General features: G+C 43.6%; 1 protein-coding gene across 7 annotated transcripts in view; it reads right to left on the reverse strand.

Moving 5' to 3' along the window:
* The window catches only part of TUB (TUB bipartite transcription factor), a 158,462-nt gene that overhangs the window by 72,779 nt on the left and 59,235 nt on the right, over nucleotides 1-26,448 (reverse strand). The window contains exon 1 of one of the 7 annotated variants that reach the window (XM_063333294.1): nucleotides 2,614-3,114. The exons of the other annotated variants lie outside the window; for them this stretch is intronic. Within the exon in view, the coding sequence (XP_063189364.1) occupies nucleotides 2,614-2,651 (38 nt within the window). The 5' untranslated portion in view covers nucleotides 2,652-3,114. Of the gene's footprint in view, nucleotides 1-2,613; nucleotides 3,115-26,448 lie in introns of those variants that run through there. 7 annotated transcript variants of the gene reach the window in all.

The raw sequence follows: 26,448 nt of genomic DNA on the forward strand, positions 1-26,448 counted from the left end.
AAAAAAACACTTATCTGCTTGAATTAATTCAGGTATATAGCTGCATGTACCTTCAATTTCTAGGAGGAGCAGTATAGGTTTAGGAGTCACGCTACCGTTTTAAAGTCCATGCCAAAGTTGAAACAGCTTTTGCCAAGCCCAGAGAAGGGCTTGCAGCATTTTCCAGCACACTGTACACCAGCAAGGCTCTGGCTATGTCCCATACGTCTTTACAGACTTCAGCATGCCCATCAGCCTGTGCTCTGTACCCCGCGCTAGCAGCAGTGACATTGTGGGCTGTCACATGCCACCCAGGCCATAAAGAACGCGGGGAACAGGCCTCCAGGCTTGGACAGTCAACAGCCATTGAACTCACTACAGTAAACAAGAATCTGAAGCAACAGAGCAGATAAGCTCAGGGCATTTTGCTCCGGGCAAGATGAACTATTCCAAGGGGTGGACATCAGGCTTCTCCCTCACCTCGTGTATTTCACTCCTAATTTACTTATTTGACCTAATTTACTAATAAAGTGTTTTCATGTGTAATCTCAGTCATATATGCTTTCAGAAACTATTGTTTCCTGGATAAGTACATTTAGGGGATCCTGGAGGATGCTTTAAACAAGCAAGTTCAATGAGATTTGCAGTGATATACCTCTAACTCAGGAATTAGCCCTATAGACTGAAAAAGAAGTCAACTCCATGAGAGTTTAGAAGCCTAAACAAAGACACGTCAGAGCAGAAGCATGGTTTGTTTGCCTTTTGGTTTGGGGTGGTCCTCAGCAGTTTCTGTCCATAAACATATGGTTAACATTCAAGAATAATATTATATTAGAAAAGACATGAGTATCATCAGATCTGTGTTTCTCTGAAGATCTACTGCTTTGTCTCCCTTTGCTTCTCTGAACTGCACTGAGCAGAAACAGAAGAGATGTTTTGTTTCTCTCTTCAAGGCTACTGCTACGAAAGCCCTCAGCAAACTTTTGGCATTGGCCTCTGCAGAGCCTTGTGTACAATGAGAAAACAGAGAAACAGTCACTCTGCTGCTGGGAAGAACCATGAACAGCTGTTCTTCTGGTATTTTTGCCTTCATTACAAGGCTTCAAATTGCATCAGAATGCACGCGCTAGTCATTTTTGAAGCCTTAGTGCCAATTCCCTATATCTTTCCAAAACACATGGTCTGAAAAAGCTGCCGGAGAAAGCAGCAAAATTCTTGGGTTCGTTGTAATCCGTTTTCTTTCTTTCTCGTTCTTCTGTTTATTAGAACTATCACTTGCAGAGATCAAAACAGCAGACTTCCACTTGTGCATCTTTTTTCTTCTGTATTAAGGAGTGATTTATTTGTGTTTACGTTGCACTCATTGTGGCATATGGTCACTACAAATACTGTCATCTAGAATGGGGGAAACTACAACTGATCTGCGTAAACAGCTGTCTGTCTTAAACCGCACTCTGTAAAGATTTTTAATTTCACGATTCTCCACCCAAAAAAAAAAGGGTTTATGTTACTGTATCCACCTTGTTTTATTTACAATGAAACAAATGAAAGAAACATGCCTTGCTGTCTTATCCAGAACACGTTTTTAAAATGCCTCTGATGTCTTTCTGCAATAATTCGGTTTGAAAAAGAGATTTTAATGAAAACTAAAAAGCCCCGCAACGTTAACGCGGCTCCGAAGAGCGGATTCAGAAGCGGCTTTACTGTTGTTCCACGGCACGGCACGGCCCATCCCGCCGGGAGCGAACCCTCCTTCGGCTGGCGCCCTCCTCGCACCGGCAAGTCAGAAACAAACTATTCTCCGTGTGCCAGCACCAAACGCTGCCGCCGCTCCAACGCCGCGCGCCGGGGGCGGGCACGGGCAGGCCGCCGCCGAGTCCACCCCGGCACCGCCAGGCGAAGGGGGACCGAGCGGGGCTCCGCAGGGCGAGCGGGGCTCGGCGCGTCCCCGCGGCCGGGCCCGGTGCCGGCGACCGCCGCTGACGCACGGGGCTCTGGGGCAGCCGCCGCCGCTGGCGGCTCCCGTAGCTTATGGCAACGGCGGAGCCAATGGCAGCCGGCCGCCGGGCGCTGCCATGGCGATCCCGCTCCTCGCCATGGCGGCACCACCGGCCGCGGGGAAGCGCCGGCCGCGCCCGGCCCGCCGCCCCGCGGAAGGGGCAGGGAGCGCCCGCCGGCGGGGGCCGGGGTCTCCGCGGCCGCCGGGCGACGGCCGCCACCGGCGGCGCAGCGCTCCGGTCCCTCCTTCCGGGGGGGCGCCGCGGCGGATGCAGGGAGGGAAGCTCTCCCGCTGCGCGGCTCTCCCGCTCTCCGCCGCGCTGACAGCTCTCCCCACAGACGGGCCGATGAACTTCGCCGAGCGGGACCGGCCCGAAGTTGGGTGACGGGAGCGGGACCCCCGGACCGAGAGCAGGCACCGGGGCCGGCTCGCCACCCGCTCCACCCGGCGGCACCCACCGCTTTCCGGCCGCTCCCCGGGCAGGGTCCGGCCACCCCGGCCCCGCCGCCGAGGAACGGGGTTCCGACGGCGACCCCCCGAGGGGCAGCCGCTCCAGACCAGGAGCGGCCCCAGTCCCTCCGGCCGCCGCCCGCGCCGCCCCACCCGCCGCCCCCCGGCGGGGGTCCCCCCGCTACCTGTAAGGGATCCAGTCCGCCTGGTGCCTTGAAGTCATCTCTCCCCGGCGACGCTGCCCAGAGCCGAGGAGGGGGATGCGACCGCTGCTGCCCGAGTCGGAACCCGCCACGGCGCGGGCAGCATCCTCCGTCCGGGGCGGGGGCGGACGGCGCGCCGGTTATCCCGGCAGCGGCCGCAGAAACATCCCCCCGGGGAGGGCTCCCAGCGGCGGGCCGGGCTGCATGGGGAGGGGGGCGGCCGGGGGCAGCGGGAGGCGGCTCCCAGCCCTTCCTCCCTGCCCGGAGCGGCGGCTGAGCCGGGCACCGGCGCGGGGGGGGGCGCGGGAGGGGGCGGAGGAAGGGCCAGCGGCGGGCAGGGAAAGGCAGGGCAGCAGCACCGCGTCCCCGCCGCCGCTACCCGCCTGCCCCCCCGCTGCCGCCGCCGCCGCGCTGAGGCATCGCCAGGGCGAGGCGGGCCGCGCCGGGCCGAGCCGCCCTCCGCGCCGGGCCCGCCCCTGCCCCGTCAGCCGCGCTGCCACTGGGCATGTGCGGGGCCGCGGCCGGCGAGGGCCAGGCCGGGCGCGGCGAGGCTCGGTGCGGTGTGCCTGGCGCCGCCCCCGCGGCGGGTAACGGCCGGGCCCTGAGGCGGGCCAGGGCCCTCGCAGCCCCCTGAGGCGGGGGAGAGGTGCGAGGAAAGCTCAGCCCCAGCTCAGGCTCTTCTCAGTCCAGCCCTGCCGGCAAAATCTATAAATTTTAGTAACTCGCCCCCGAAATGGCTGAGCAGCCGTGGCCCGGGGTCTGTTAGCAAAAGCTTAACACGACCCTTAAGGGAAAATTCATGTTTTGTGTTCGCCAAGGCCGGACTGGCCCCTCACGGCGATGCAGGCCCGCTGGGACACGGTGGCCACAGCTTAACTCTGCTGGCCCTGGGGTGGCCACCAGCACCAGCAGCTGTTTGGGGAAGCCGTGGCAGAAGGCTAAGTCTGGCCGGGAGCAGAGCACAGCCTCAGCTCCCTGAGGAACCCAGCTTTTGGTACACAACTTGTCTTACAGGCCGCCATCCACTCGTCCCAGCAAGACCAGCTCGGCTCCAGCTCTGCAGCCACAGCAGAAGTAAAGCCCATTTACACTATTGACCATGTAAATCCCTGCTCTTCCTCCCATAAGTCTGTGTCAGCTTATAGAAACAGTTTCTGACTTTGCAGAAAAAAACCATGATCTGAAGGAACAAGGAATTAGTGAAAGATGAGGATTAATGAAAAATATAATCTCTATTTGCTTTGAATAATGGCAGTCTGGCCCCTAGTATCTCAGAAGTTTTGTTGTAGGTAACATTTGTACTGTGTATGGAGGGGATATTTAAAGAAAAGACTGTTATGAGTTAGCTTGAAGTCACCTTTTCACACAGATCAGGCATAGTGGAATAAACCACCAGAGAGTTCAGTGTGGCACCCACTGTACCCTGGACAGGCTAAGATGGAGAGGGGCACCTAAGTGACAGACGTGAAGCTGTGACCTGCTAAGCCATCCCCAAATAGCAACGCTGGGCTTCGGCTTGATGGCGTGAGCTCATGTGGAAGAAGGGTACGGTACAGGTGATCCCATTGCAAAGTATTGCAGAATTAGAAAGAAGGGTGAATGATTAAGGCTGTGGGAAGGTGCGCATTTGAGCAGAGAGTGAGTAAAAATGTTCACCTAAGAAAACAGAGATGGGGTTAAAAGTAAGTGTCTAGAAATAGTAGAGAAGAACAGTAGAAAAAGAACTTTTGTTCTGGTGTTATAGCATAAAAGCAAAGGAGACTATTATAATTTAGCAAATTAAAAACAGATTGAAGGAGATACTTTTTCAGGCAACATAACTGTATGGTAGAGTTCACTACCAAAGAACACGGCTGGGGCCAGGAAGCCAGCAAGAGTTAACAGAAGATGACATGCTTGACAGATAACAGAAATGTCACCATGTTCTTCACTGTCATAAACTTTAGAGAGGCTAATTTGTTTTAAAGCCAGAGACTGCAATTTAAACATTTTCCAGAAGTCAAAATGAGATCTACCTTTAAGGAAGAATTCTCCACATCCATGTGGATAAGACAATTTGCTGCTTTCGTGACCAGCACCAGGCATTGGCCTTGGCAGACCTCCGTTCCAGTCAGGCACAATCTGGAACTGTACAACACCACCACCTGGCAGTGTTATTAGCGTGAGGCTGCAGAAGATCCCATCTCCCGGTACTAAGCTGCGTGCTTTTTAAGCATGCCCATTTGCTGAGGCTTCTGTAGAAAAGAAGACAGATGAAAACTTGAAGAGTTTCATGTCTTCGGAGTCAAAAGCTCTCAAGAATGATGATTAGAATATCTATTTTCAAAAAGCCACAAGTGTAAAGTCTGATAGATGAGCTAAAGCACACACATCAAAAAGATCCCTCTGAACCTCTGACTAATATGAAATATGGAAGTCCTTTGCTGTCATTAAAACAGCCCAAGACCATGTTTCTTTTTTTTTTTTCAAGGAATACAAAGCATATGGGGTTACTAGACATTCAAAATGGGAGACGGTCAGGGTGTCCTGGAAGATGGGGGTGCAAAGAGCATGATGTCCATCTAGGGAGAGCTGACACAGAGGAGAAGAAATATCGGGAAAATTCTATGGGGAGAAGGGAGGACAATTCTCTGATGTTTTATCCGCTTTTGTAGGGTTTACTTAGGCTCCCAAACTCTTCCTCATCCTCCCTGATTCTCCATCATCCCTTTACCATCTTGAGTCACTTGTTTTTATACTGCCTCACTCTCCAGCTTTGGTTCTTTCTCAGTGGCAATGCACTGCCCCCTGAGCAGAGCAGAAAGGTTCCAACTCACCAGTCTCCTCTGGACGTCACTCTGCTTTGTCTACGTGGCACACAGAGCTAACAGGGCAAGAGTTGAAGAGGAATCCTTGCCAGGAGGATGACCACGGTGTTCATTTTGCTGTGTAACAAGCCTCAAGATTGCCCCTGAGGTGCAGATCCACTCACTGACATTTCTAATGATTTTCAGCAGCCAGAGAAGACCTGGCTTTTGCAGGTGCCAGTTTCCTCAAGTACTACTACAACAAAAACTAGGGAAAAATTCCAGCATGTAACAAATAACCCTGACTTCCAATGATGATTTCTAGGTGCTATCTGTAAAGAGACTTCTCAAAAGACGTGCTTAATTAGTTTCAGATACCAGCCTGATGGGCAAGACAGTCTATTAGAAAAAGAGCACTTTCCAGGTTCAACGATGGATATACGAAACAGATGGAAAGGAGCAATGTGGTTGCAAACCTAGCTCCTCCGCTGCCAAACATGTCTCACTGAGTACCACCTTCCTCTGTGTAGTGTGCTACCTTTCCAATTATTCCTATTTTGTCCTCTACGTAAAAGAAGTGTCCTACTAATAATACAATAATAACAATGAATAATACAACACAACTGTATCTAGCAGTTGAAAACACCTGCATTTGCAACTGAAAGCCTTCTGGCAATCTGGGTAGAGAGCAAGACATCAAAGCAGGAGGACTCTGCTGAAAGGGAGTTGGGAGAACCAAAGCAAGCAGTGAAATAAGAAACTGATGTAAGCTCTTTCCTAAATGTACAGATTAATAACTTTTAAAAGTCTAATTTTGCCACGATGGGGGAATAAAGTTCTTATAATTTAGCCCATGAAAAAAAAAAAACACAAACAAATAGTAAATGTATATACTGATTTGAAAAAGTGCACAGGTTATCTCTCATAGAGAGGTTTTTATCTATCTATGTTCCTATTGTTCCTCTTTCTAGAGCCACTGTTGCTTCTGCAGTAGTGAGCACGGCACTGTTCAGAGCTTGTGTGCTACAGGTAGAAGGGTCTGCGTGTTGTGTGGCTTAGAACGTTTCCTACACCTCATAGCTGCTATAGTGGGCTCGGGGTATGTATTGAATTGAATTCCTGACTCATTTGCATTTTTAGCTGACCTGAAAGAAGGTTGAATTTAGAAAAAGGAAAAGAATAGTAATGAACACCATAGATTTTCTTATTTCTAGGTCCATCCTGGGTTTATGCTGTGGTGTAACACCCATCCTAACTCACAGTTCTAACCCATTCATAAGACATGTGAGAGACTAATTAGATCTTTACTTTTTAGTTCTTTTAAAAGGGCAAAAGCTGACACTTTCTTGTCTCTGGATCAGCTAAAGCATAGTGCTGAAAACACTCCTATCTGTCGTTTTATAGCTTACAATAGCACAAACAGAACAGATTTGGCACAAGCATGTAAGGAGATTCTGGGTTTTTCTTTATTGGCGTGGACATTTCTAATATTAAGCTCCAAATGACAAGGAATAGGGATGTGTTTATGCTGGCATAACTACAGAAGCGGTTGTGTTTAGATTTTTCCATTCCAATATATCTAAAATCAGCCTATCATATTTGAAGTAAAGCCATGCCAAATAAAACTTATCTGCATTCATTACAAATCTAGAGTTGCTAACAAAGTTCATGAACTTTTCTGTATAAAGCTCAGATCAGTTGTGAGGGTATCTAGGATATTTTGTTTGTTTCTTTGTTCATTTGTTTGAAAATCAAACTGTGCAACTAACCATAGCCAGATGCAAAAGCCGAGGTTTTGTATAGTGAGCTGAAATTCAGCAAGTTCAGTGGATTTCTTCCCAAGCAGTGAGTTCTGGAATGTATTAAAACAAATTCAGAATAAACTCCAGAGATGATAATAAGGGCATTAAAACTTTCACAAATCAAAAAAGAAGAAAATGCTCACAAAAAGAGAATTAAATCAAAGCCTTGAATGGTAATTTTAACCATAAACACTTCAATAATACCAAAGACATGAGAGAGATAATGCTGCTCATGGTCATGGGCTTTGGATGAGGCTTATGCCAAGTTCACTGTCCTTGTGCCTTAAATAGAAAGAAGACCAGGTTAAATCTTGTTTCCCTAGTAAGAAAAAAAGGCATTATTTTTGATAACCCAATTTCAACTATAACAAGAAAATTTTGTGGTAAAGGTGAAGAATTTGGAGATGAAACTCTGGGAAGGAGACAAATTGGTATATGGAAGATTTATTGCAGCCTTTACAGCGTTGATCCTCTCTATCTCTCCATGGAAGCTCACTTTTCCTTACTGTATTTCATATATTCTCATTCCAATAAGTACATTTCTGTTTCTTTATTGTGAGGCTGTGAAGCATAAATACCGATCGCTACCACACCGAAATAAAATCTATTCTGCAATAACAGAATAGAGTTCCCTCACCACCCAGAGTGATTTTTCACTTTAGTTGCTTCAGTCTGAACTTGCCTGGCTCCACTGAGATCCTGTCTAATATCAGGTTTTTTACAGTTAATATCAAGCTGACACCTACATCTACATATTTCTGTAAAATAAGTAAGTATGAGAAAATGTTAACTTTTGAGGAGTGAAAGTTGTTAAGCCCACTTTGCCAGCACTAGAAATCAAACCTTTTACACCACGGTCGTGGTGTTTGTCACTGATGCCCTGCATTCAGCGCCTGCTGGACAAGTTTTTAGTTCAGTCTGATAGCAGGTTCTATAACAACACTTAGCATCTCTCTCAAAATCTTGCACTGGATATATCCAATGCTCTGATTCCCTACTGTAAGTAATAAACCTTGTTACTCAGGTGGAAACAAAGTCTCTTGCACAGAGACAGACTAACCTACGTGACTGCTGTACATAAAGTCACCGAAACTTGAGTAAGAAACTAGTATAATCATAATTAGAGCTCCTGTCGTCTTTGGAATTGCTGTCCCATTGAACACGCTTATCTAAATCCAGTGGGACTGCTAGAAGTGGATTCTGCTTTATATTCCCTTCAGACTCCCCTTTTTACTGCCCTCTAACATTATTCCTACATCCTGATACCTAAAATGATTGTTCATGAAGGATGAATTTTCCTGTGATAGTGCTTAAATACAAAATTGGATAATCCTATCCCATTTCAGCATACTATTTCTTATCGGTTTTGCTTTCAAAGGTTTCTTTTTCCTTTGAAGGTTATTATTAAACCAAATTTTACACAGTAATTTAGTAATTTTACTCTCATCTCTTGCACTGGTGCTTTTTGAACTTTTCTGAACCATTCACACTATTTACACGTCACTCAAGGCTGTTGGAATACCAAGTAAAAAAGACATATTTTCAAAAATTCTCCCTTGCCCAAAGCACATGTCTCTCTCCTATAAGACAGGTCTAGATTCATGGCAAACCAAATGCCAGTTTACTGCCTGGAAAATTATAAGTCACTTTTTGTTTGTTTTTCCCTTCTAAAAATCAAGGGTAGTTTTCAGTTCTGACACTTTTGTGGGTTTTTATTTTCACAGAATCACAGGATGGATGGCAATGGAAGGCAATGGAAGGCATCTCTGGAGATCATTTTGTCCAACCCCTCTGCCTAGAGCCAGGACAACTACAGCAGAGCTGTGTTCAGGCAAGTTTTTCATCATCTCCAAGAATGGAGACTGCAACTTCTCTGGGCGGCCTGTGCTACTGTTTGACCAGCCTCACAGTCAAAATGTGTTGTCTTATGTCTAAATGGAATTTCCCGTATTTCAGTTTGTGCCTGTTACTCATTTTGTTCCTCTGAACTAAGATGCATCATTTTGCACTCAACCAGCAAGAAGGGAACATATTGCATCTCCCTTTGTCCTCCTGGCAAGTCCAGAGGACCCTGAGGTGTCTTCTCAGGACAAAAGCAGGCTCTTTCAACTCAGACTGGGAGAGCCGTGCTAAAATTCTCGTTAACTGGTAGCAAACAGTAGCATGTCTTAGCCTGCTTAGTCTCAACCCCAAACTGTTTCTTCTTTTCTTTGCAGCATGGTGAGTAAGCAACTGTACTTAATACAGCAAAACCTCAGGATTAACCTGAAACTAAGTACATCCTTCATAACTTTTCTGTAAAAGCATGTATAGGCATTACTTCCAGTTAATGTAAATCAAAAAAAGTCCATTGAAATTATAGATCTTAAACTGTCTACCCCAGCTGAGGATATAGCTTTAAACGTTCATGCTTAGCTATTGGGGAGCTAGACAAAAAACCAAACAAAATCCTCTCTAATCTCAAAGAAGTTTCCAACTCGTGGATGTTTCAAACTCAGACATGACTTATCTGCCCTTAAAAGCTGTTAACTTCACCTGACAATGAGCCAGAAAATTGAAGTGCTCCCAGCAGAACTTGTAAGTAGAACCAGAAATGCTTTGCCATAAGTGTTCGTTTGGAACATCATGATAATGACCTTCTCATTTTATACCCTCCAGATTTCTTCTTCCATCAAACTTGATTACTCAAAGAAGTCAGTTTGTTTATTAAAAAAAAAAAGAGCCACGGTTTTTGAAAGAATTAACGTTCCGTTACACTTTAGCACAGAGTTGCAATCAAATTAAAATAAGGTTGAGTTCACTGTACAAGGAGAAAAGATTTGAATGGTTTTGTTTGCAGTCAAAGCAGCTCGAAAAATAGGAAACTAGCTTTAGAATAGCTGAACATTTTTATAACTAGAAAACATTCTACAGTCTTCAGGGTCTTCAGATGATATTTAAGATTAAATAGTATGAAGTATGAAGTTATTGTTTTCATTTGCTTGCTTTAAAATTGCGTAGTTAGTAAAACTTCTCAAAAGGAGCAGGAATAAGAATTTAAATTATTGTTTTGCTGCTCTCCTTCCAGTAGAATGGGTTAAATATATTTGAGCTTGCAATGGAAACACCTGATTTTCCTTCAGAATTTGTGCAACTTATTAGCTTGACTTACTGCAATCATCTGTACTTCTGGCCAATATATGATACTATTCATAATATGACTGCTTTACATCATCTTTTTAATGCGATAAAATGCCGCATTCACGTTAGAGATGATAAACTGAGGCAAGAGCTAGATTACTTAGGTTGCCTACATCTCTATAGAAAGTCTCTGGATAAGCTAGGAATTGATCAGCTGATCTTCTCTGAAACATCCATCTACAGCGCATACAAATTATATTCTGTGCCAAGTGCTTTCCGAGACCTCCGCATTTGCCAGTACAAGGACAAGATGAGAGTGCATTGCTTACTCAGTGTTTCCCTGAATTACAATCTAATGCAACTGGTAATAATTTCAAATACACAGATACACTAAATTAACTTAAACAGTTGGCTGAGAATTTCTGTTTGCAAGAGCTATTAACATTATTGATTTCACCACACTATTTTTTTACTTTACCTCAATAGATGACTGAAGCTGTGGCCAAATAGTTCAGCATAAGCTAAATGTGAGACACTGTGTTCAATAACCTGGTCCAGCCTAAAGAGACATTTTTTTGTTATGTTTTAGCATATTCTTATAAAATGTTTTAGTTCACTGTTCAGCAGGTTCTCAGTGATTTGGCTGTGAGAGTTTAACAGATACTTGCCGGGCAGCTCCCAGCTTCCACCGGGCAGTTTCTATTTGACTGGTGAAGAGGTAGCTCCCTATGTGGGCACATGGGCACTCCCTGCCTACAGCCTGGGGGTCTCTGTGGGCTCATCGTGCAGCCCCTGTGCAGCCCAGCACCCACCTCCAGCACACCTTCCCACCAACACTTCACCCCCACCCTCCTGCACCCACATGCAGAGACCCCTCCCAGGGCACTGCAGATGGCCCTATCTCTTGCCAGCCCCTCTGAAAGGCAACACCTGAAGGGTCTGGCACGAAGCAGGCGAGGTCCTGCCATCTCAGAGGGGAGGGCACCTGCATCAGGCCAGACCCTGCTGTGCTGCAGCCCTCGGCACAACACTTCGTTCAGAGGGGGAGAGCCCGGTGCTGACCTTATCAGCTGCATCTGGCAGACCATGAGCACGTTTTTCTTATTTACTTCATCAGTGGTTTGAGCTGAGTCCCCACACCAGCAAGTACAAATCAAAGTAGTTTTTTTATGTTATTTTTCCATGAAAAAAAAAAAAAGAGGTTGGAGGAACTGTTGTTTGCAAAATACATTTCCTGGCAGCCAGACAGGAAGATAAGCTTTTAAAATTTCCCTTCTAGACATAAAATGCTAAGTGTTTAAGCACCAATTAATTACTAATAAAAAAATACACTCATACCTTCAAAGAGCACTGTAAGGAAAACACAAAGGATCATTAAAATAAGACTTCCACTTTAAAAATTAAATTATTCAAAGAGAGTTTTCTTGCATGGCAGAAGATAAGGTAAAGTAACATTTCTCATGTAATTTTGGGATAAGAATTAAAAACAGGAAATAAATCAAATAGTGAAAGTGAGTTCATGTCTCTGTAGTAAATACGGTATAGAAATTACCTGGATACAAAATTCTCTGGGCCTGTGCAGTTTTTTATATAGGGAGATGACTGTATGAAATCTGTCTGTCTTCTTTTACTCCATTTTGCTTTGTGTAAACCAGTCTTCTTTTTTGGCCTCTCAGACCCTTTTCAGACAACATCTAGTTTCTCCTAAACTACTGTAGGTGGATATATTTGGATGTTCTTCTCTCTAATATCCAATGCAGGAATTGCTACTTTGACTCCTTGGGATTTCTTCACACCTCCTTATCAATGACAGTTCCGTGCTCTTCTAAGCCAAGTTCTGCTGCAGCTGCACCGTCCTTGCATTTATACCACATTTTCCTCTCTGTCCTTCCAGTTGCATGGTCAGCGGAGTTCATGTGCCTGGTTCATTCCCATGCCCATGCCAAACACGGTTATTCAGGTCTGGATCATAACACTGGTAATACAATTGTAACCACATCCTTCAAGCCCCCTTCAGGAGCAGCAAGTTATAAAGACAAACTGACTGAGTGCAGGGATAATTCCAGATTCACCCAAAATCTATTATTTATGACTAAATCAAAAGGAGACTGTGAGATCAACGCAATGTTCCTTCAGTGAATGTGCAGATACAGTACATGCTATGGAGAATGTGAAGCCAGACGGACTGTCTGCATTGGTAAAAGATATGATGCATTCACTTAAAAAAAATAAAATGTGGACGCTTAGTCACAGGCCTGGATTTAGTGAGAGGTCTGGGAAGAGGAAAAAAGTAAAGGGCATGAGACAACTGAGAACTTCAGAGTCTGTTATTGCCTTGCTGCTGGTACCACCCGTCATGCCCATTCCTGCACAAATGATGTGGCAGTGTCTCAGTTTACCTTTCTTCCTCTCACAGCTCTGCCTCCTTTTCTTGGATTTAAAGAATCTTTTAAGATTCTTCAGGAAAGATCAAGGTTCAGGTCTTCAGGAAGGGATTTTTACCGTCTCTGCAGAATTGCCCCACCTGCCTCTGGACAGCACAGTTAATCTCTGAGGGCCAGCACACACTTTGGCTGGAAGATAAGCAAGAAGGAAATCTGAGACAAGGAAGAAGTAGAAAAGAGCTGGGGGGAAGGGAGTATTACAAAATGGGAGTGGAGATTAGAAAAAAAAAAAACACAAAACAACAAAAAAATACCAGACTTTTTGCATTTACTAAAAGTCTGTTCCAAAACCATGGATGGCCCTTTTCCCAGAGAGTCCTGGTATGTTTATATATGTTGTATATACGTATAATATACATCCGTGTTGTACCTCTAGCAACCATAATGAAGCAATTGCGCATGCTGGATATTTGGCACAGCCGTTTTGCTGCTACACCTGCTGTGTGACTCTGCTCCCTCTCACGGAGTCCTCACCGTAACAACGCCCTTGAGAATCCACTCTGCAAAAAGCACTGCCTCTTCCTCAGGAGCTGCTGAGCGGTTTCCTCATTCTGACATTTGCTATTTATTGATCCTTGCCTACACCGTCTTCCCTTACATTAGGAAGGTGGTAATGTAACAGCCCGTTTACAACCAGTGCTGTATTGTACTGTAGTAACAGAGGGATGTGTTGAGACACGCTGACTCTTAAGACCTAGAGAAATTCCCTTCTGTGCCTCGCAGCATGTTTTCCAATTTAACTCTCAAGTAGACCCAGTTAACAGTAAGACCCTTCCTTTATACAGAAATGTCAAAGTGAAACCAAGATTCAGTGAAAGAAATCAAGTCAAGGAGAAACAGAAAAAAACCAACCAGTCCAGAGAACACTGAAAAAGTTCACTAAGGGGTAATAGGCAAATTGATGTGGAAAAGGAGAGAAAAACAGAGGGGAAAAAAATATATAAAAAATAAACCCAGAGAACAGGGGACTCAGGTCTAGAAGACAGAGTTGGAGTTAATAGACTGAATATAATCAGAGAAATTACACACAAAAGGTCCATATATCATCAGGCTGGGAAAAAAACCAAAACTCTACAATAATGAAAAGCCTCCCAAAATACCGCACATTGTAATAGGATATTGGAGTAAGTCAGTCAATTAGAAACGAGTCACAGTTGAAATATGCAAAGGTATGCAACACCTCAAGGGGGACAGAAGACGATGGTGGGTATTGAGCCTTTTTTTTTTCTATTTGGCAACTTCTTACCACTTGATGGCAATGAGTTTTGGTGCACAAAACATGCCAGCCATACAGTAAATGCGCAACACTTGAAAGGAAACATACTGCATATTTTTCTGAATGGCAGATTTGACTTCAAATTGTCTTTTAAAAATGAATCAGTCTATAGCAAAATATACTGTGTGCTAAATTCTACTGAAAGTAGTCAGCCTTACAGAATGTTGTTCTTGGAGATTATATATTTCCCTACCATTTGCCCTAGCTATCAAATATTAGTTGAAGAGTTCTTTTTTTCCCTTTACTACTCACTTTGTGCATAGAAAATCCAACAGATCTAAATGTATTATTACACCGAGGTAAGACATTGTAGGAGAGTCTGTGGCTTAGATGCAAATTTTAGTCTGGAAGGAAATAATTGGCAATAAATAGACATTTCCAGAAGTCCACTGGGATTGGTGGAAGTATTTTTGCACATTTATTCTATGGTCAGCCTAATATGATCAAGGTAGGGCTTCGGAGAAGAGGAAAACACAATTATACTAGCCGACCTCAAGATGTATTATACCATGCTCTCCTAATGTCAATTTAGCACCAGCTTTCCTTGCTAAAATTTTTAATTATTTGAAATGAAGTCTAACTCTGGATGTTTAGAGAAAATTGTTCATTAATTCAAATATTTGGAAGAATCAGTGAATATAATTTCCTTTAAAATGACACCTGTGACTTAACTGTAAATGAGAAAAGAATACTGGAAAATTCGTATTGGTTTTCATATTGGCATCCTGCTTAACAAAACTTCACTGTCCACTGGAGACTTCAGGGGGTCAGTAAAACAGAGGGTGCCTCTGTGCGTATTGCCCCTACCCTGAGATAAGTCTGCTTTCCTCCTTCAGTGTAGCAGTTGTAAAAAATATCAAGTCGTATGAGTATTCCTGCCTGCTTACATGACACCGGCAGGCATCGGCCAAACAAAAAATGGAGACTCTGGGCTCCTTTAACACCTACCAATCAATGATTTGTGTCATTGCATAGAAATTATTTTCATTCCCCACTGACATGAAATGAAGTCTAAGCAGGTACAAAGGGAGATGTGCCTCTGTCCCAACTGCAATCTCAAGAGCAGAATTGATTAAATATATTTATCTTAAAACATGTCAGGTTTTCAGCATTGCTAAGTTATTTCTAGAGATGCTCGAGTTACATTTCCCATCCTGTGATCAGCTGCATCCCTGAAGCAATCTATCACCCCTTTATTTAAAAGAAAATATTCATGAGCAAAGGTGGTGTTTTGAACACCTGTACCCCCTGAAGAACAAGAGAACTCCAGGCATCAAGGCAAAGCATCAAAAGAGGCAGCAAACCAGGAAACGGCAGTTTAACAAGGGCACATGAGATTGAACTTCAGCTGAATGAGATTCTCAGTCCAGGGCCTGATTACTTGGTTTTGAACGAGTTACTTCTCCCTTAGGTCTCTCTTTCCCTATGTAATGTTTACAGTGTAAACATGCAAGGCAGGCAAAGTGGGATGTGGGACAGGCCCTAGATGCATTTGTCCGCCCCAGCAGTGCCATTATCTGGATGGGGAGCTCTGTATTATAAACCCCCAAAAAACACAAAAAAGCAAACATGGGACAAAAAATCTAAATCAGTTTACACTAAGTTGAACTTGTAAGCCATCATAATTTAAGTAAGTTAAAATCTGTAGGGTTTCTTAAGACAGCCAGGTCACTGAAGTGCCTACGGAGCACTGGGTCTTGAGGTACGCTAAACAGCATTCCTCATCACAGGAGAATTTGTCACGTAACCAGGCAGTCCTCGTGGGCATGAGGGATTTCTCTCACTGCCTCATAATAAGAATCTGAGGTGGAAGAATGTAACCTACTTCATTAAAACAAAGGGAATGCAGTGGTTGTAATCATATCTGCAAAGAGTAGCCAGGCTGCTGACTGTTACACAGTCCACCAGCACTGGAAACACCAGAGTTATTCTCAAGTTTTTCAAACACATCCAGCTGGAAGCGGCAACTTCTACTAAGAAGCCTTGCAAAATTCCAGCAGCAGCCACTGAGCACGTTACACTGGAGATGAGTTAGGGTTTAGACTCCTTCCATACTTCATTTCCGTGACATACATGCTGAAAATTCCTCCAGGCAAAAGATTAATGCATGCAATCCTCCATAGCAGTGCGTATAAATTACAGGGTTTGTGCATCAGAATAATACAGAAAACAAAGATGGAGATATAGCTTCTACAGAGTTGAAAATATACTTTACTGACACCACTTCTGATAATCTATAACTTTGCTAACTCATCTTAACAATCCCCTCCTGTGCCATTATATAAAGGCACATGAAAGCTCTATGGCTCCCCAATTCCTCGCATTTCTCCAGAAGAAAGATTTGTACTTTAGCCTGACCTCTGCCATGAGTAAAAGGTGTCCATAATGGTAGCAAAAATGGAAAATGCAGAGGGAAAAAAATAAACTCTCCTTTACAAAATGTTTCTTACCCCACACGTCTTCAGGTACCTGAAGGAAGAGACCTGCCAGCCTTAATGTGTTGCCTGGACAGTTGGCTCAATGGTTTCACCTACTGCCCTCCCCATTGCAACATATCTGTCTTTGGCCAAGACATCATCAAAGATGAATCTGGAGAATGAGGGGCAAGACCTAAATGAACTCTTGTAAATTGTATTTGTATCATTGGATGACAATTCCATGTTGCTACCACCCAGCCTCCACCACCCCATCATCCAGAGATAATGCCACGTACTTTCATTCAGTCCATTCTCATCTTGCATTTAAAACTGATTTTTTTCTACAAAGTATTTCCCCATTATACATGCACAGGGAAGGAGAAAGAGCGGACTGACTTTTGCACAAGCAGAGATGTTCCAGGCCAAGATTATCATTTATTTATTGGTTTAAGTCTGAATAGCTTTATCTGAGCTAATAACTCTTCTAAGTTCGTTCTGTGTGTGATTTACTCTGGCAGACAAATTAGTAAGTGTAAAGAGATGGATAGAGCAGCCAAAATCTTTTCCATTTCAGTTCCAAGGGAATATAGCTGCTGCACAGTAGCAAAACATTGAATAAGAGAACAAAAGTTCAAAGCTAAATAATTGAAAACTTGGTTGGGTAAACCCATCTCTTTTGCTAACCAACCCTGTGTAAGTGTTTTATGAAAAATACAGAGCTGAGCTCGGTTCCTGGATAAAACCTATAATTATTTTATAAAGACATATAGTAATTGAGGATGATTCAGAGATAGCTGAAGAAATAGCAGCTGTATCAATCTTCAGGGAAACAGTTCACAGAACTACATTTTTAAAGACTCCTCAAGGGCAACTGCTAGCTATAGCCCATCTGTTCATAAAAATCAAAATGAGAAAAAAAATCAATTATGATTTAAATTTAAATCAGTTTTCAAGCCCAAAGCTTTTAAATTTCTTTGTCTAAGATCGCCAGCACACAGGCTCTGTATTTAAGACCTGTGTGATCTATTGGAAAGAATGGTTGGCAGGTCACACCATTACACGTTCAGGTCTCTCCTTTAGGCCAAATTTGTGAACGTGACTGAATTTTTGCCCCTTTTCCTGCCACTTGAAATGGTATCCTAAACTTCAGTTTCCGTAGCCTGGCCAGCATAGCAGCCTATAGCCCTTTTTTCTCCAGACGCCTCCAGGAAGGTAGTTTGCTGCCCTGGCTCTCGGCCAAGGCAGGCTTCTGCCCCCCAGGGAGACCAAGTGGCAGCTCTCTGGATGTGTCTCTGTCCCCTCACGCTTCAGAAGCAGAGCGCCCTGAAAATCGAGTTCCCCATTGCTAGCTCAGATCAATGAACTGTAGGAAGAAGCTGGATGAAAAGATAATGACAGAAGTGAAACAGAGGTCACATCAAAGATCATTTTGCAAATGAACAGATTGGTTCATCGTCTCTCAGATCATAAGACACTGCGCATAGTTATTAGTAGGAAGCAGAACTCATAAAGACAAATTGATGGGTATTCTCACATGCAAGGGATGCAACTTGGGGATTAATAGAATTGAATTTGCTGTGGCAGCATAAACATCAAATTACATTTTTGCTGTGAGAACAGCAGTGCTAAGAGCTAATAACATAGCAAGACCTCTTCAGTGTTTTTAATTGCATTAGCAATGCGAGGTCAGGTACTTGTCCTTTTGTGAGATCAACTTCATGTTATTAATCTGCAGAGAAAACTCGGCATTCAGGTGGATTTACCAACATTGTCTATGTTACTTGAAATATATCCTGCAAACCCTGTGGAAGCAGGGAAAATACTGTATGCAGCAATAAAAACTGCAAATCAGACTCCAAATTTCCAAAGGGACTAGCAGAACTTCATTGAGTTCCAGTGAGAGATGAAGATTTACATCAGCTGAGAGCTTGGTCCATTATTTCTGTAATACTACGTAAATCATCATAAAACATGACAGATGCAGCATTAATGATGAGCTTCTAAAACTTAACCAGGGTCTCCCTCGAACCTTGCTGCTTCACTCAGTGCTATATATGGCACTTCTGGAATAAACTGCACTTTCGTTCCAAATCCATCAAATTTTCAATTTTGCTTCTCCTTGAGGTGATGGATTTTTGGCTGGGACAAACTTTATAGTCTGGTCCTGGGCTAGAGTTCACTCAGAGAGTACAGCTTTCCTCCGCTTCTCAGGAGGCGTGAAATTTGTGAGAGAGGCGGGTAATCTGATGGGCAAACAAATTCCCTCTCGCTGAGCCCGGAGGGTGAACAAGCTGACACTGGATGAGGATGAAGGGGAAATCCACAATAATGTAGAAGGTAACGCCCAGAACCAGCTTTCCTATCCTTTGCCCTCCAGGCAGCGAGGAGAAGGGTGTGCAGAGAGCGCGGGGATGGCACTTCCACACACCTCAGCAAGACAGCAGCTCTGCCTGCAGTACCGCTGAGCAAAGGGTGGGCACCTCTCAGTGCAGGAAGAAACACAGCACCTGCTTGTGTGAGGAGCCACTGTTTAAACAAGCACCAACCATTTTAGGAAGTAAAAAAAAAATAAAAAAATAAAAAAAAATACACTAACTGCTTCTTAATGCTTTGAAGTAGAACTGCAGCACATCCCCTCTCAGACACAGCGAATTTCTCCCCTTCTCCCCCCACTCCCAGGTGGCTGAATGGCCGGCCGTGCAGAAGCGGTTACCTTTTTCAGAGGAGCTTGGGAGGCCCCGTGAAAATGGCACCTGCACTGAGGATCCCATGCATCCAGAAATCCTGCCACGCTTCGCCAATGCTGCACATCGGCTTTAAAAAAATCGTACCGTTCACAAATAAAATGAGGATTTTTTGAACTGGCGCTTGGATATTATCTTTAGAATTCTGGTTTTCACATTTTCTGTAGAACAGGGAGCGCTGGGAGTATTTTCCCTGTAAATGGGCAGGCTTAAGAAAGAAATCACAAATGCTGAGACTTTAGGCTGCACCTCACGAGAGTCTCAACGTGCTGCAAAAGCAAGCAACAATGTTGAGCAGCCACATAACAAGTGCGGCTGATTTCAGTGCAAGTATTCAGTATGCAGCGGTGACTGTGTGCACGGGTCACCGTGAAATAGTACGCGTTACAGCCGTGCAGCATTGGCATATTAATTCTATTGCAGACAAGAGTACTAATATGGTCAAGTCACTTACGAATCACTAAATAATTAACTTTTACCACCAATATACTTTTGATTAATCATTTTTTCCATAACCGTTGAAAGTGGATCAGACCACAAACCATCAATATGGCAACTTTTTCCAGTACTTTGTATTTGCTTGTGAGACAAACTAGATAAATTAACTAGTCTTTTCTCAGATACAGTATTCATCGTTCAGATGAATAAGTGTCATTTAGATCAGCAACATTCTCCATTCTAATAGTTTATCTGAAAAAGAAAATTGAAAATAAAACATTTTTTCAAGCTACTTGTAAAGTGTGGGCAGTCTTGAGCTAAAAGGTGCTGACTCAATGACACTTTCATAGATGAGAATTTCCTCAAAGAAATGGAGAAAAATAGGGGATGGGGAAGAAAAAAATAAAGCACATCATAGGGCCAGATCCTGGCCCATGATAAAGCTGTTCTAGGAAAACATTGGTGATGAAGAGCTGATACAGGAGCACCTCACGATTGTCGGAATGACATTACCTCAGATTCACACCAATGCCAGCATCTGAGGGTGGTTTAGCAGGCTGCCTCCGATCCGGAGGCTAAGCCACCTATTCGGACCTAGTCATGTGTAGTAAAAGGCTGCGTTTGCTGTCAGCTCCAGGGTCTCCAAGACGTACAAAGCTATACCAAAGGCTGAACAAGTCCAGAAAGCTTCCTGCTGCTTGTTGCAAGGTGTTAGACTTTTGCTGCAACAGGCAAGCAGCTCCTGTAGCAACTATACCTATGCCCTCCCAAATTGACATACTTCTTTCCCCTCCAGCACAAAATGGAAGTTTCACAAGTAACTCAGAGAAACGAAGCTTCTCCTAAGAACTGTTTCCTTAGGGGACAACAGCATTGCTAGAAATTGTTGCCTGTGGGACTTGACCCACAAAGAACCTAAATGGTTGCAGATGGAGCAGATTTTGCATTTTCATTTGATTTCTCTTACAAATTTGTAAGAGCAATATTAATAGCACACTAATGGTAGCAATTACTATAATGAATGTAACAGCTGGTACCAGCAGCTGAGCATACGTTTCGGTTTTATACTTTCCATGTATGGCGTGAGGTGGCCCTGAGCAGTTGCAATCACTGTCTCTCACTTTTCCTCTCCGAGGATTCTATTTCCAGCAAGTCTGTGCTTGTGGCAAAAAGATGGAGAGCTACTTTTGTAAATATGTCACCTCTCGGGAGGTTACTCACAGCTCTAAAAAATAGGTAACATGTTCAAAGTATGGTCAGTCTCTCAACCTCCTCTGGTCCTCTCGATGAGTTTCACCACCAAAGCAAGTATCTTTCAGATGTGCGTCAAGCAGTTTGTTCCTCCTCTTCTTCTTTAAAGAGAAAATTGAGTTGAGGGACTCCTGCAATAGAACTACGAAGCAAGAAACAATTTTGGTCACTTGGAAATATTTACAAACAAAATGCATGTCTGGGCTCCCGCCTGCTCTACCTCTGAACAGATCCCATGAGGGTAAATGAAACAGAAACGTAGCACAGACACTACGAAAGGGCAGAAAGGAAACGCAGCCAGAATTTTAATTAGGAGTGTATTAGCTCCTGCTCTGCGGGACATGGGCATCTAGCAGCCATGAGACTGGTAGGTTTTAGTCAAACCCATATGCTGATGCCAACCTCCCCAAGGGCAATTCAATTCAGGGGTTTACCTCCAAATTCCCCAAGGTTGCCAAATTTGGCGGTCAGAATGTTTTAAACTTGGAATTCAAGCCTATTCAGATGCTTTACTGCATTCATATGCTTTTCATGCTAACACAGTCTAGGTACTGAGGAGCCTGAGGCACTTCCAAGCCTGCAGGAACTGAACAGAACGCAGGAAACAAAGGAAGCATGAAAGGCAGTGGGCACTTCTGGTATTCATTTTACATGGTGTGAAAACTTAAAAGGCTACAATGACCGTACCTGTCATCTGTTCACCTACTGAACATCCAAGGATAATATTCATTGAATCAGAATTCTTTGCTGCCCTACCTAAGATAAAAAAAGATCAGATTCCTTTTTAAACCAGGCCTCAGGCTCTTAATCAACCAATCAGCCAAAATACTACAGAAGTACTTTGTTTCTCCTGAAGAGCCACATGTTCTAAAATTACCTCAGACCTTTCTCAGAAGAAAAACACTTCCAGAATTCACCCAGTTCCCAGGGTAACGTCTGCATCTGGTATCACATTTGGACTTCACCTCTTGGAAACTCGAGTCAAAGTTGACTCTCATTGTCCCATCTTCTAAACCAACAGAACTGGTTACCCCATGCTCTTGTCCTGAAGGTCTATTCCAGCTTACGCTGCCATTATGAAATGTGATGAATACATTTTAAAAACTCCTCTCTGTCAAGTGTTTAGGGCGTGAACAAAACATAAACTTTACATTTCAACTTTATGTGCATTCAGCAGGAGATTATGCAGCAATCCTCAATGTCAAAAGATGGAAAAGAGAATGTAAGGCAGAGAGTAAAGAGAATACACCAAGGTCATTTTTGAAGGGAAATTAATTTCCTAGAAGCAACAGAAGACGAAATACAGTTTTTTCATGCTAAAACACAGCTTTAGGATCTTTACTGTTCTGACATTGCTGGAATGCAAGTCTCAAAGTACAACGCTCAGAAAAAAACAAAGACAAGTGGCATATCCATTAAGGTCTGCAAAAAACAAAGGGCCAACTTAAGGGCAATCTGTCAGCGTAACAGCAAAACAGGCACAGTTGCTGACTTCAGCGCGGAAGCAGACATTTTGAACAAATGAGAAGCTCTGAAGAAGAATTGCTGGCAGCTGTTAGAAGGACGTTAAAATAATAAAATCCTGTGGTCACAAGGGCAAGCGTTGTAGACACAGGTAAGTCATAGACTGTTTCAGGACACAGGTTTTTGAACCTGACAACTATAAGGGACACCTACAACGTGGTCTCACATGTCTCTGGGGCAAACACATGATCACAGAGAGAGACATCCTCAGGTGACTCAGCCGCCACCGTGTCATTTTTATACACCTTTGTCTGGCTTGCCTAATCCCAAACAAATCCTCCCAAAGAAAAAGCAAAACAGAAATCCTATTTCTGCTAAAGTCAGTGAGTGCCAGGTTGTTGGGAATATAGCCCTAGAAAGTGTTGGCTAAATGTTACCACTGCTATAAAGTCTCTTTTGTTTAATTTTGTTTTCTTTAAAGATGTGGAAGAAAGACTATGTTTTTACTTAGATTCTAGAATGTCATCCAGAAATGTTATGGTAGTGTGACCCCATTGCAAAATTGTGGTAAAAGCTGTACAACAGCAGCAGGTATTCTGATAAGTCTTACATCCTTGAGAAAGTATGAAAAACAAGATCAATAAATGCACGCTGAATTGTAACAGATCAAAAAACGCACTTGACATTAAAAATTAACATAAGCTTCAAGATGATTCTGCATGGCCTTTTCTATGGTGTATTTTAAAAGTACCAGCCATACCACAAACACCTACATCATGGGCAACTGTCTCACTGGGTTGTTGTGGGATTTTGCTATTCATTAAATGCTGAAAAGGGGGTGGCTCACAGTTCAGATGACATCTCATCCTTTTTTTCCCTTTCCTTTTCTTTACTGCATTATCTGCACAACAGCGGTGTCGCAGCCTAGTGGAAAGGCACCGTACCGTGCATCAGGACACCTGGATTCTTCTCTTGGCTCAGCCACTGCCTGGCACTGACCTTGAGCAAGTTTTTAATCCTTATTTTGTCCATTTTGTTCATTCAGGACCAGGTTGGTCTCTGCTGCTATTAATGCAGCGCCCAGGGCTTTATGTAACCCAGCCTTTATGTAACACATTAAGACACGCTGTAAATATGCAGGAGGAACGATACTCCATGCGTTGCTAACAGAGAGGAACACCCGTACAAGCTCAGGGGGCAGAGCTTGCGCCTCCGTCGTAAGCTGCTGCTGCGGTCCAGCAACTCAAGGGCCCCCTGCGATGCTGTGCGTCACACCCACAGCCAGGACAGGTAATCAATTCACCAGCTGTATTATCACTTCAGACCAAATGGAAGAGGAGCTTGGTGGCAAAGATACAGCAGGGAAGGTGGTCGTGTTGAAAACCAGATTATTTCTTTTTTATTCAGGGCCTTACGAATTTACTTGTCACGGTCCTAAAGTGCTAACACCACTTTCAGACAGGTTTGTAGGGGGAGCGCAATTTTCCACAGGCTAGAGAAGAAAGAATTACCGTGCATAATAATATTAAAAAAAAATAATCAAGTGCAGCATGTTGTTTAAAGGAGTAATTCAAATGAAGCACTAATACACTTGGTCGAGTTTTTAATTCTTTTTTAAAAATTCCATGTCCCACACTGGAGACATAGTAACAAAAAGCATGAAAGAGAAAGAGAGTGAAGGAGGGATGGGGGGGAGAGAGAGATGACAATGCCACAGACCTCAGTATTGATACTGTTATTCCCAACTTCACTCTGAATATTTCAGACACTCCCCATTTAGTTGTGTTCTGCTCCGGGTTCGTTCCTTCCCTGACTGATGTTCCAGCTACTGAAAGCCTCTGATGAAGCTAGACCTCAAGGGCTTGCCTGTGGGCTAGATACTAAGGCATATTCTTTTTAAATCTTGACTTTTATTATATTCTGACCCCTGAGACAGAAGAAAGCAACACATTAAATACAACATATTTCTCAAAGCAATAACTATGATCAGCAGAGAGCTACCAAGATGATTGGGGGACTCGAACACCTCACTTACGAAGAAAGGCTGAGGGATTTGAGTCTCTTCAGTCTGGAAAAAAGACGGCTGAGGGGGGATCTTATCAACACTTATAAATACTTTAAGGGTGGGTGCCAGGAGGATGGGGCCAGGCTCTTTTCAGTGGTGCCCGGCAACAGGACAAGAGGTAATGGGCACAAACTTGAGCATAGGAAGTTCCACATAAACATGAGGAGGAACTTCTTTACTTTGAGGGTGGCAGAGCACTGGAACAGGCTGCCCAGAGCGGTGGTGGAGTCTCCAACTCTGGAGACATTCAAAACCCGCCTGGACGCGTTCCTGTGTAACCTGCTCTAGGTGACCCTGCTCTGGCAGGGGGTTGGACTAGATGATCTCCAGAGGTCCCTTCCGACCCTATGATTCTATGATCAGGAGTATGTCATTGCATAAATCCACCACTGAGTGACTCCCACTGGTGGGAGAATACATTTCTTGTCCCTAAATACAGTCGTAGACCATACCTGTGGGACTGTCCATTTCATTCTCCATTTAAAAATAAAAATGGTAGAGTCTCGCATACTTTTCAGAGCCAGAAACACTTGCTGAACTGTTGTTTCTTGTAACATAAAATGCAGTTTGAAAGTTCCTTGCTTTTGTACAGCTGATTACTCCCAGTGCCCTGCCACACCTGCTACTTGTTGTAACACAATCAAATTTTGCCATGTGGAAAGATACTGTCCCCGTGAACCAAAGAAAAAAATTCAGGGAACCCAAAACCCCTCACCCAAGATAAAAACACCACAGGTTTCAGTCTTGACGTAAGAAATCGCTATGTTGTACATGCCGTCTACACTTAGTTTTCAGTATTCCTTACGGGTATTTGTTCTTTATGTCATTGTCAAACAAACCTCTCAAAGAGAATCTTTCTGACCTTGCGATAAGCTGACCTTGCTTTGTTCTTTAATATATTATTTTCTTGCTTGCACAGCCAATTTTCCCGCTTCTTTTGGTCAATGAGCTCTCTCATCCTTTCCCATCAGTCCTTCCATTTCTGCAGAAACCAAAAAGACACAAACTAAAACTAAGCTTTAGTTTCACTTTAAATCATTAAAGCTGGGTTTCAGGCAATTTTGTGAAAAGTGTCAAAAAGTGTAAAGTGGCTCTCTAATTAAAAAAAAAAAAAAGAAAAACAAAAATTATGAGCATGAACATCAAACAGCATGTTTTTTCATTCCTCTATTTAGTCAAGAGCAAAGCTCTTGAGCTTTTTGTTTAGAAGATTATGTTCCTAATATCATGACTGGTATTTTTAAACATAGTGCCTTGTGACTTCAGACCCTTAAGTAACAGCCTGAGTGTCAGGTAATTTGCCGTAGGCTCTCTCGTGTGAAAACAATCTTCAGTTTTCCAACACGTTTTCACAAAGAACGTCCTTACTCCTGCAGTCAACATTTTTTGGTGTTTATATGATGTGAGAAATAACTTTTAACACCTGCAGGCAATCCTATCCGAGCTACCCACAGTGACCCACCGACTATACTGTTCCTCAGAAAGTACTCTCACATCTGTACGCAAATATATACCAATAAGTTTGCACCACCATTCAAGATAAAAACATTGTACTACCTACAATAATAGCGCTAGCCGCTGAAGGGAGTGCAGCTGCAAGCTATTTTCAGGGTATTTTCAGGGTATATTACTTCTGGATACAGAGCTGGTTTAACCTTTGCTGACAGCAAAGGTGTCCGGATGTCTGAACTACATATTCTCCTTTTTCACTGAGGTGAAGACTATGGATGACGTCATGTAGCGGAGAACAGGGTGGTTTTGGCACAGGTATATCCAAAGGTAGTGGGTTTTGGCAAAGATCCTGTAAGAGTCAAAGACCTCAAGCATGTTTCACAGGAAAAGGAGCACCTTTTCTTACATACCCAATTTCACGAGGGACTGAGCTGAAAGCCCAGCTGATACTCTGCCAGATCATCCCCTAGGGTCTTCATCATGCGATTTATCCACTGCCCCAAAATCAGCAATGAAAAAAATCCATGCATTGTTTCTAAATTAAGTGACTTACTGATG

Source organism: Chroicocephalus ridibundus, chromosome 4 (genome assembly GCF_963924245.1).
Source record: "Chroicocephalus ridibundus chromosome 4, bChrRid1.1, whole genome shotgun sequence".
NCBI classification, from domain to species: domain Eukaryota; kingdom Metazoa; phylum Chordata; class Aves; order Charadriiformes; family Laridae; genus Chroicocephalus; species Chroicocephalus ridibundus.